General features: G+C 43.0%; 1 protein-coding gene across 1 annotated transcript; it reads right to left on the reverse strand.

Moving 5' to 3' along the window:
- Window positions 1–511: 511 nt before the first annotated feature.
- AGA (aspartylglucosaminidase) lies at window positions 512–10,292 on the reverse strand. The gene is made up of 9 exons (XM_025885991.2): window positions 10,089–10,292; window positions 8,029–8,182; window positions 7,399–7,511; window positions 6,264–6,376; window positions 4,905–5,019; window positions 4,050–4,125; window positions 3,069–3,176; window positions 2,237–2,370; window positions 512–766 (listed from the first exon to the last, which is right to left on the reverse strand). Exons 1-9 carry the CDS (start codon window positions 10,213–10,215, stop codon window positions 666–668), a joined length of 1,041 nt encoding a protein of 346 aa, XP_025741776.2. The 5' UTR covers window positions 10,216–10,292; the 3' UTR covers window positions 512–665.
- Window positions 10,293–12,207: the final 1,915 nt, after the last annotated feature.

Raw genomic sequence — 12,207 nt, forward strand, 5'->3', positions numbered from 1 at the left:
ATCAGGGATTTTTGCAACTAAAGAAGCTTCACACATTGAGAACTCATCAGAGGGAAAAACCAAAGGAAATCAACACAATTGCTCATCAGATTTGCCCATACCTTCGAATACGTGCAAAACAAAACCCGCCTTTATTATTAATGGCATTCTTTCCCCTTCAAGCTGGTAGGGAACATTATGTAAAGCTGATAATCAGTGATAAGAGACCCATCATTGTAAGGTAATGAAACTGAATCAGGGATAATCATGGCGCAACTCACCGGTATTTTGTTTTTTGGGTCTAAAAAACTTAGACCCTCTAATTATTTTAAGTATCCAAATGCACATTATTTCCTTTGTCCTTAATACATCACTGTGGAAATACATCCCCAAAGTAGCAATGTCTTGAAATGTTGAGCAGAAATCCAAATATCACTTAAAATTTAAACATATACAAAATACATGCATACATATTCATGTTCAGGGGATAGACAAAGCTTAAATAACAAGATCATAAGAACCACGTCCGATATAGAAAGGGAAAGTGCTACTTCACAGGTTTATTTTTGTGCCGATTTATACAAAGAAGGTAGAATGCATGAGGCATAGGATACGACAACCGTGAGTAACCTTTTCAGCCTTTGTTTCTCTCCTCTTTAAACATAGATGCGGACGGAAAAGATGGATTAGATGCAGTCTACTTTTTCTTCAGTTGGCTGATTTTTTAGAGAATTATAAACCATGAAACTGAATTGAGTAAATGTGGGAAGTTTACCGCAAGCAGCACCTGGGGCCAAGAAAAGAGAAAGTTGTCTGGGTAAATAGAGGATGCACATCTTTACAACCAATACAGACACAGTGGCTTTGCCTGGCTGCTGGCTGTTGTGGACCCCAAGTTAACTGAGCCACACAGAAGAAGCACGCTCAGTCCTGATAAGCTGACCGGCCATGAGAGGAAAGAATGGCGGCAGTGGGGGGGAAGCCATCTCTTCAAGCTCAGAATACAGGCCGATTTTCTGCTTGTATACACACATGATATTTTTACGACTATTACTTTACTCTGGTTTCATATCCTTTTCTTGGGAAAAATTATTTAGGCAAGTGCCCAAAATTTTATTTCCCTAGCCACTAAGATATGCCCATGATTCAGCCCTAACCCTCCCCTCCCCTTGCTCCCTGTTCTTTTCTATTCTTCTCCCACAGGAAGAGCTCTTTGTCAAGATACTCTGTGTCTAATCCAGTTCCCCTAACTGAAGCCAGTTTCCTGATGCCCTCCCCACCTATGGCAATGGGGGTCTCTTCCCCTGCCCAAACACCTGCATGGTCCCCTTCTAATGCCATTGCTTTAGAGAGCGCCATTGCTTTAGAGAGCCAGTCAATTTTAAATTCATCTATAATTATGTAATTGTCATTTTTACATCTTGTTAAATCCAACTTTGAGCCTTCTAAGGTTTATTTCATAAGATGGAATCAATCTAACTGACTCACTGTAAACACAAAGCCTGCCCCCCCCATCACTTTTATTGACTTGGGTATCTCAGTACTTAAAAAAGAATAAGGAATTCCTCAAACAAGTTTTTCAAATACAGAACTGTGGGAAGTAAAAGATCAAAGGACAATAATAAGCAGTCTAACCTAATACGTTATATTGATCAGTAAAGCTGTATATCTTCCTCATCTGAAAATTCCCTAATGAGAAGCAGCAGTGGTTGATCTTGAAACACTTGGAAACTGATAGGCTCATATGAAAAGTAAATGAAGTAAAGGACATGCCTCGAATGCAGTGTAAAAATAATTCTGCCAACTTCTTTGGTTTACTAATTAGTAATACGTTTGGTACCTTGGAGCCCCAAGAAGATCTAAATGACTTGAGACATTAATATAATGAATGGGAAAGAAGCTGGGAAGATAATTTGTCCCTACCAACCTCTAATTAATAAAAGCATTCGACTACAGAAGTCCATGTCACCTGGCACCAGAGCTGAAGCTGAATACATGGTGGACCCATGTCAGAGATAAGAACTAGGAGCCAAACACTGGGTCATGAGCACCGAGAGTCAGCCAGAGGCGGGGGTTTAGGTATATTTAAGCACTCTTGGGGGTCTTGACAGATCAACAATTAACAGTGACTCAGTGCCTACTTGACATAGTCCCTGTTTCCACTGTATAGGAGCAAATCACACTACAAAATTTTAAAGTATATGTTTTCAATAACATTTACAAGTTCACGCAAGTACGAATTCCAAATAAAACTTACCATAACTTCCAGTCACATTGGCACATATAACAGCCCCAAAGAAGTTTGGAAAATACTTCTGAATTCTGGAAATCACTTTCTGGCAAGCTATGGTTGGATCTTCTCCTCTTCTCATATATTCTACAGCTTGGTAGCTGATTTAAACAGAGGCAGAGTTTTTAGGATCACAGAGTCAACAGAGTCCAAATATGTTACTTGAAGTTAGAAACCTAAAACCATCAGAATTGTCACAGTTGATAAAATACCTAAGAGAAGTCAGTAACTCCTGTTAACTTCAATTGGGAAGGCAAGTAAACCTGGATACAATGTCTATCTTTTCAACTTATCTACCCCTTCATTTCAAATGAGGACTGTTTTTTTTTGGCTCTGGCTGGATAACTGTTACTTAGGAATGACAGCCAGAAGTCCTAAAGAATAAAGGTTATGTTTAAATAAGAAATAGGGCTGCAATTAATGGGGGAAGTGGTGGGCATGTGCAAGACATCCAGCTGTAATGGTCGTCTTCGAGGAATTCATTGTACACAGTGACTGTCTTTCCTACTTTTATCAATTATCACAGTTCCTTTACTCAGTGGCCTTACACAAATTATTTAAATGCATCATAAGTATTCTCATCTGGGAAGTAAAGCAAGAAATATTCTATTTCAGAGGATGATGATGACTTAAATTATCACCATCGAAAATGACAGAGGCGAAGGGTATGGAAGCAGAATTTCTAGAAAGCTCTCGTGCACACAAAATCAGATGGCCTGGCACCAACAGTTATTTTCTGTCTTGACAGACGCCATCTCCTGTCAAGATCTCGAAGGGTCCTAAACGGGAGGAGTCACACCTGGGCAGAAAACGCATCAGTATATCCCCATCGCCAGTGGCTGCAGCCGTTCCCGCGCTGTCATCCGCATAGGCGCCAGCTCCAGGTATTGGCGAATCTCCTACTCGACTTTGTGAGGGCATGGCACAAAAATTCAGGACAGGAGATCAAGTGTGAATGCCACAGTATTTTAGGAGATGATTCAACAACAGGGAATGTTTCTACTTAGCCACTGATGATTGTTCTAAGTCTTCATCAGAACACAGAGGGCAAAGATTTTCACTCGTTTTTCAACTAAGGTTTCCATACACTTCAGTTCATGATATAAGCATTCGATGCCAGCCAGTTAGATGTCAAGATGTCAGAGATTTAGTAACTGTTCAATTATGACCATCCTTTGGCATCGCATTTCTGGACTATCTCAATAGGTTCTGATTCGTTTTCCTCGGCTACCGTCTATTCTTGTTTTCTCTCATGTGCCAAAATTTTACCAAGGTTCTTCCTTGTAATAAACCTTGGGTGTTTACTACTTTAAAATAAAATCCAGAAATCCTTAAACTGACTCAGGACCCCCTGCAGTGTGGCTCTGGTCCACCTCCCCGCCCCGCCCCTGGGGCACCTGACATTCATGCAATTTCTCTTCCAGCAGGCAGGAGCCCTGAACCCAGCATGTGCTACCCCGGGTCGGTGCGTGCCTTAGCCTGGATGCTCCCTTCCCTCCCTGAGGCTCCAGCTCGGCCCCCAGCATCTCTCTGCTGGCCTTTCCCCAGTTTACTGCCCTGCTGACTCAGCCCACCACTGCCATCCCTGAGCTCCATGGCACCAGCTACAATGCCCACGCCTTTGGCACTTAGCAGATAATTATTTGCTTTCACACGTTTATCTATCTCAGCAGTAAGGGTGGGGTTGTGCTTTACATTTTGCATCTCTCACTAGCACCTTGCACATGCTGGTTTATACTCAATGTGTATTTGCGAGATCTGTTCTTTTAGAAACACTAACCCAGGTATTTTGAATTTTAAACCATTTGTAGATGTACCAGCAGCAGTACGTCCCATCTTATGGACTACAACCATGCCTAAAAGTTAAAAAAAAAAAAAAATCACTCTAGGTGTCAGCTCTGAGGTTTACCTCAATACATAAACAAATACTTCAGCAGCTGGTAATATAAATATCCTCACTCAGTAATTTTGGGTAGAAGAAAATAGGAAGCTCAGGAATGCTGAAAATTACACCACTTGCCTAATGTGTACTGTTTCAGAACCCACTGTCATAGCATCATCTGGCAGACTTTCTATATCCTTACTCTTTCAACTGCTCAGTTACCTTTCAAAGGTAATTCCAGAGCAAGTCATTGACACAGAATAATGGAAATTTTCAACATGACAGCTCTAATGTGGCAAACAACATAAAATTATTAAAAAACTACATATCAAACAGGGGCACGTGGCTAGCTCAGTCAGAAGAGCACATGATTCTCGATCCAAGGGTCGTGGTTGTGCCCTATGTTGGTATAGAGATTACTTAAATAAAAGAATACATAAAAACCTAAAAAAAAAAAAAACCCAACGTATCAAGTAAAGTTTTAAAAATCTGTAAGTGGCTAATCGCTAGATTTTAGGGGCCTTGTGTAATTTATCTAAATGTATATAGATACAATGGAAAGAAACCGTGTGTGTGTGTGCACGCGCGCACGCCTGTGCCCACCCACATATGTATGTACAGCCTTACTTGGCAGTGAAAGTGGTTAAAATCACCTTCTGGCACATAAATAAGGATGAAGAAGTTAAGAACTACAGAAAGGCAATTAAAAATGGCTGAACTTTAACCGTAATAATTATATAAAAGGCAAATTACCAATTGTATCATGACCGTGGTTATTTCCTGTTTCTTTATGGGAAGGACCTTCTTGCTTTAAGATACTATGTGGTTTGTAAGGTCCACAGTATTTTGAAGCATCTGGTACAACATTCTGTGGACAAGATTTAAGTTTTAGTTTTTAGGAAGGTTCATTTTAGAAACTGGCAAGTAGTCACATACAATGATGAAACATTAGCAAGAAACCCAAAGGATATCTGGTAACTGAAAAGTATGAATTAAAAACCAAACATTAGCTAAGTCTTATGTGAACGGATGGATATAATTTAATTTAATACTAGTCTAGTGTCAGAATTACATAATATAGAATCGGCATCTATACTGTCTGGAAAAAATCCCTAATTTTTCTCTTTATATGGCTCAAGTTCTCTGCACAGTGGCAGACAGAGATGAAGATTTGTGTATTAGATCTTAATCCTCAAAGGAATTAGGTACACAGCCTGACCTTTAAATTTCAGAATTTGTTTTCTGGCCAAAGAAGAATTCTGAGATTTTAAAGCAAAATCTACTTTAAAACCCTCTTTATTTCAAAGCTAGGTTCATGCAAACATATTCTAAGTTGTACTCAGATTCCTCTATGGATTTAAAGATACAAGAAAAGGATTCAAATTCATAAATTTAGGTTGTGCATATGGATTAGTATTTAATCAGGAAACCTACTACTCAGGTCTTACTCATTAGTGCACTTGCTGACCCCCCCACCCCTGACCCAGTTTTATACACTAGCCTCTTTCAAATGCTAACCCCAGAGACTCACTGGTTACTCAAAAGTAATTACGATTTGGGAGAAGAAACAGATGAGAGACTAAGGTAGTCCACAGAAGGGTTCTGGATGGCAAAGACAAACAGATTTATGCTAAAAGTCCCATTGATTTAAAGATAAATGACCCCACCACTAACATACTAGCCACCTAATAATATAGATCCAGTCAACAGGGCAAGTTACTGAGTATACTTCATACAGAAAAAAATGTAAGAAATATTTTAGACAAATGGTTTCCAAACTCTGATTTTTTTAGACTTGGAACCTTCTGTTGCAAGGAAATACAAGCAGAGCTGTTCTGACTGAGGCCACCCACTCTTGCCCACATCAGTGCCGTCCCAATTTGAGAACTGCTGCCAAGATCCAGGAGTGTTCCACCACTGACGTACGTGCACGAGAAGCAGCTAAGGAGAGTTCGGGAACATCCATGCCCAGAGAGTCGACTTAAATCGTTGGTTCTCGAGGGCAACCAGGGTGATAAACAGCACTTTAGGCAACAGGTAGCCACCAAAGGGCAGACGGGGTGTCGCTTCATATTTTCTAGTGATTTACTTTTAAAAATTGGGTCTACATACCCTCCAGTAATTTGGCTGGCAATTCCGAGCAAGCCAATCTGAATGAAGGGCTCGAGAAGTATTGGTAGATAAGTCCTCACTGATAAACCCCATACTTTCAGCAAACTTGGTGGCTGGAGATTAGGAAGAAAAGAAAAAGATTAGTTAAGCATTGTCTTCTAAATAAAATACATATATAGGAAGTGTTCTTGGTCAGCGGTCTCTCAAGTGGGGTACACCATCCCAGGGGGCACACAACGACTTTGAGAAGAATATTCAGACACGAACAGTTTTAAGGACATCAGTTTCTAGATCTCAAGTGCCACGTCATTCCTAAATCTGATCGGCTTGAGACCCTTGGGGTGTATATTGTGACAGTTATTAGTTCTCTTTTCCATACCCCTTCACAATCTCCCTTCTTGCACACACCGCTCACTAAGCAAGAATCTTACTGTTCTAACTAGGGTGCAATGCCCAGCGCTGAGACACCAAACAAAGAGCCAACTAGACTCCATGTGTGAGTAACAGATCTTTTAGCTTGTCAGACAGTTTTTAATTCCATCTTTTGGCAAAACTGAAGGACGCTTAACTGTGGGGTTATTAACTAATTCATCATTCAAAAGTATTTTTGATTATAGGTCCCTGTACAATTTTTGGTATATAACTTGGAAGACGTTCAAGCAAGTGACGCTGCCATAGCAATACCCTGGTGCCCGTCTTTGGATGAGAAGAATGCTCTGCAGTCTCACCCTGATACAATGAATTCAGGAGGAGAAGTGTTGCTGGCTCATTCTTCAGTCCAGCAATTACCTATCTATAGATAAGGAACTAGGTTTTTTAAATCCTTTTTTTTTTTTGAGCACTCATAATTTTTCTGTTTTATTTAGCTTCCCTAGGCAATGTCTCTACCCTCCAAACCTTAGCATCCATTCCACCATGTTATCCATGTTTAAAACTTTAGCATATTGTTATTTTTTCCTATTTTAAACATGAAGAAAGTGTGAATTTAGAAGTTTAGTAACTTACCTGATAGTAAATAGATATTAAGTAAAAGGGCTGGAATTGGAACTTGGGCCGGCTTTGATCAATTTTATTTTTTCACAGTGAGGAACAGAGACAGAGGGCTAGATAAAGCTTCGGTGTTGTAAAAATATACCTGACTCTCCCACTAACAGCGTGTGTGCTGTATGTTCTAGCACTTTCCGAGCCACACCGATTGCGTTTTTAATTCGCCTGAGATCTCCTACCGCTCCTACGTTCATAGTAGTGCTGCAAAAAAAAAAAAAGGCATACGATTGATTAAGGTACTTTCACAGGTTCAAAGATAAAAACAGTATTGGTTTACTTGGAGCCAACAGTTTTGTAGGATAAATTCCACCGTCTTAACATTACACACAATGGCACATGCATGAAGTTCATTCGAATTCCCACAAGCAGACAGATTAAGGAACAAACAGCAAATCCATCTACCACATACTCCAACAGTACTGCCGTTCTCAGTTTCTCCTGACTCATTTTAAACGTGGCTTCCAGAAGTGGTTTTAAGGCTTTGGGTCATGCAAACCACCGTTTATGGGGATGGCAGGTCAATGATGATCTACCAGGGCAGACATCTTTTCATAGCTTGGGATTCTGTGTGTTCCAAGGAGACTACCTACTTCTATGTGATATTTCTATTATAATGATGATTTTCTCTTAGGACATGTACAATAAACTAGGAGTTTTCACCTGACAAAGCTTACACATGCCTGTCTTGCTCTCAGTAGAAGGTTGATCATGTTCTTACCCGTCCATGATCATGGCGTCCAGTGTGGTTTCTCCAAGCTCATCGGGACTCCCTCCAAAGCCCACAGTGCCGTCACATTGCTCCCTCTCACACACGGCACAGCCCTGCTCAACTGCATCCAGGGTAGAACCTCCAGATGCTAATGTCCTCCACGCTGTTAATCAAATCCTGGTTTATATACTGATTTTTTTTTTTAGTGCCAGATGCAACAAACCAGAAACGTTTTGAGAACTCATATAAAAAAAATTTCACATTTACACTAAGTTATTCAGAATTTTAGTTTAGTAAGCGTGACAAAGGAGGGATGTAGACAAAGTTGTATAATGCACCTATTTACGGTGAAGAATTTAAAGACTTTGGCTACTGATATAAAGTGAGGGGTGTTTTTTACTTGCTGATATTTCTATGCTGTGTAAGAAATGTCTTCTCTCCTTCAATTTTCTAAGTGAAGCCACTAAAAGGCAGTTAAATTGAAAATTCATTAAGTCAGTCTTATAAATTTCTTCTGCATCACTAGATTATCAAAAATATATACAACTAGTACTTTTATTGAGGTAACATCAATCACAGCAAGTCTCAATAACCACACCTTAACAGCAAATAATGACAACGTGGGTAGGCATGGCTTCATCCACTAATCTGCACAACAGCTTTTCAGGTAAATATTGTGCAATTACTATCCTCATTTTAAATAGGAGGAAGCAGACCCAGAGAGGTTAAGTAACATGTTCAAGATCACACAACTGTTAGGTAGCAGAGTCAGGATTCAAATGCCCATTTTGGCTCCAGTGGTCATGATTTTAGCAGTACTTTGTTCTTTGGAGTCCCATGCATTGAGAAGGAAAAAAAAAAAAGATCTTTGGTGGTCTAATGTCTTATTAATAAAAATAGAATTCCGTGAAGGGAAGGTGCTATTACTGGTAATCTTAAGTATTACTACTGGACCTACAGGCTTGAAAGTGTATTTCAAGAAGTTCCCCTTTCACTACAGGCGGCCTTTATATGTCCCCTGCCTTGGCCACTGCACTTCCTGTTTTGTCTCCTCATCGCTGGCAATCTCTTTCTCACAGCCTTGTTTGCTCACTCTGAATCCTATGCACCACCTGTAACATACACTTAGCTCCACCAAATTCCGGAGCCAATTCTGCCCCAATAAGTTGTATTAGCAGCCTCAGATGGGAGAGAAGGAATCTGAAATTACGCTTGGGGTAGTAGGTCTCGGAATGAATGAGACAAACACACAATACATGAAAAAATGACAAGATCATGGTATGTACAGGATTGCATCAAAGCACAGAAGATAGGTATCTAATTCAGACTGGGCATAAGGGCAGCAAATCAAGGAAGGCTTCCTGAAAGAGGTGACAGGTAAGCGGTTCTCAATCTTGGCGGCAAATCAAAATCACTTAGAAAGCTTTAACAAAACAAAACAACAACACAGAGGTCCTTTTTCCAGCAGTTAAATGAAAATCTCAGGAGGCAGGGCTCGGGCACGGGTACTTAAAGAAGCTCCACAGATGATTTTAAAGGCCAACCACGATTGAAACTCTGTATTCCAGGTGGCAAATACACAATGTCAGCATGTAACGACAAAGTAAACGTAAACAGTATGTATGCTTTGGGAAATCAGCAGCCTTTCGCAAACTGCAGTTGCGTTCGGGGTACTGGGGAGAACGGAGGGCTTAGCGGGATGGAGAGATGACAAGAGACAGCCCTCGTGAGAGAACGGACGTCAGGTAAGACAGCGTAGGCGCCCCTGCAAGAGTCTAAGCAAGAAGGCCCTAACTGCTGTTGGTCAGCAACAGGGTGGAAAACCAGGCGGCGCGGGGCTGAACGGAGGGCGGATCGTGACGGGAAGAGGCTCTGAAAAGCAGCAGTGGAAAGCGGGACCCGGCGTCCACTGCAAGAGACGCCGCGGTGCAGCAGGGGCGGGAGGGCCTGGGAGAGGAGGCTGCGGAAGGGCCGGCCCAGGCCCGCGCCAGCCCGCCCCGCCGGCGCCCGTACCCGCACAGGGGCCGGCCCCCGCAGCGCAGGCCCCGCCCCCGGCCGCCGCCCCGCACCTGCTTCGGTTGCGTTCCTAAAAGGCCAAGTGTTGAGGACCAGGGGCAGAGGGCTGGAGCTGTGCACGAGGCCTGGGCCGAGCAGGAGCGGCACCAGAAGCAGAGAGAGGATCCACTTCCGTAGCATGGCCGCGCACCCGCGGAGAAGAGTCGGGGCCGCAGCTCAGCTGGCCGCCCGCGCTCGCGCACTCGTGATCCTCGGCGCCCCGCCCAGCCCGCGGCCTCGGCGCCCCGCCCAGCCCCTCGGCGCCCCGCCCAGCCCCCCGGCGCCCCGCCCAACCCCTCGGCGCCCCGCCCAGCCCCTCGGCGCCCCGCCCAGCCCCCGGCGCCCCGCCCAGTCCGCGGCCTCGGCGTCTCCCTTGGAGCGCGGGCCGTGCTCCCCCTACTCTCGCGAGACCTGGCCTCCTCGGGCCCTGGGAGCGCGGGAGCCGTGGGCGCTTTGTGGCCCGCGGGCGTCTTGGCTCGGTGCTGGGGGCCTCTTTAGGTTGTACGCAGATTTTTTTTTTTTTTTTAAACAGTTAACTGAATTATTGCTTTCCCCGGTTGTGAAAGGCAGACTGAGCCTAGAGTGAAATTATGCAGCCCTGGGTTGCATGACCCTGGGACTATTTTCATTTGGTTTTCGCTTATTTTCCTTTAAATGAAAAGTTGAAGTAGACATATTTTCAAATTCAAAATGTACTCCGGGATCCCTGCCCTCGGGTGGTTATGCAGTATGGGTGAAGCATGCTTGCTTACAGCCACAGCTTTTCGCAGGATGTGCTCTCATTACGAATCCCGGAGCTGGAAGGAGAGCAGACACGGGCTCCGCGGGGCTCAGGGAAGGGCACGCACCCTCCTGGGGCTCCAGGGCAGGAACGGTTCCGTCTGGAACGTCCTCTGCCTCGTCCCTGACACCTTTCAGGGCTAAATACGTGTTTGAAATAAAGGTGGGATGGAGACTGACAAATAATGATTTTTTGAAAACGATTTTTAAGTAAATACACTATGCAGGCTATTGTGGAAAACTTCCTTTGTGAACGTTTACTTACATCTTTTTAACTAATAGGGGAGGTTTGGGGGATTGATAAAAAGAATAGGTGGCCTCTGAATTGTTTCTAGAGCCGCATTTCTTGTAAAGACTTGATCTGGAAGACGCTACAGCTGTATTTAATTCCTGAGAGAACTGAGGTGCATCCCGATGATGTTGTTGGGCTGACCCCACCTCCCCCATTCAACTCTTTTACCCTCAGTTTGCATCTTTATATCAGGAAGACTGTTTTCAACTGAGATGGAAATCAAAGCATTCCTGTGTTCTAGATTTAGGGCTGTGTGTCTTTTCAGTGTTTTAATAAATCCTTCTTACAAAAGCTTCAGCTTGTTTTCCATTCCCTCGGGGTCCATAGCTTCATTTTAGCTTAGGGGAGACGGTGTAAAAACTTCCTGTCAAGCTCTGATTATCAATTTTCAATTTGATAATATTGATGATGTGGCTTCCTCTGGCAACAGAGTCCGGTATCCCAGAGCCCCAAAGGGATTACTGGTTCATGCCGACCCATGTGCCTAGACAACCGAACTGTCAAAATGAGCAATCTCTACCATGCGCGTTGACCATAGAGCTTCTGACCATAGAGCTACATTAAAAACAATCCTTTTGAATGTCTTGTGAGGTCTCAGCTGAGACAAACAGTAAATGCCCCTGACCATACTGAACAACCCCTTAGACATAAGGGGCGTCCTCAAAAACGGTGCAACAGATATTACCCTCCCAAGATCCAGAGGCACTCTCAAAGATAACCGAAAGAGAGAAAGACAATTTTCCTGAGAGCTGGCAACAGCCAGTAAGACCACAGGTGCAAATGGCATGCAACCTGCATTTCTGCATAGCCATATTTTGGGGGCCCAAACCCGACAGGTGCCAAGCCAAGTTCTCAAGACACAAAGTGAGACAAATGAGAAGGCAGCAGCTGTACCCAGGAGAGAAAGGATTGACAGTCAGTGGGTACCTGAAAGCAAATTCATGTGTCACAATTCAAAGATCTAATTCTTGAAATGTTTTTTTTTTTTTTTTTTTTTTTTTTTTTTTTTTTGCCTGCCACTCTGAATTTGGAAAGGAAGGGACGAAGTAGAATTTTACCTT

The sequence above is a fragment of the Callorhinus ursinus genome, unplaced genomic scaffold, assembly GCF_003265705.2.
Source record: "Callorhinus ursinus isolate GAN/ISIS: 27379988/994484 unplaced genomic scaffold, GSC_fseal_2.0 scaffold17, whole genome shotgun sequence".
Classification (NCBI taxonomy): domain Eukaryota; kingdom Metazoa; phylum Chordata; class Mammalia; order Carnivora; family Otariidae; genus Callorhinus; species Callorhinus ursinus.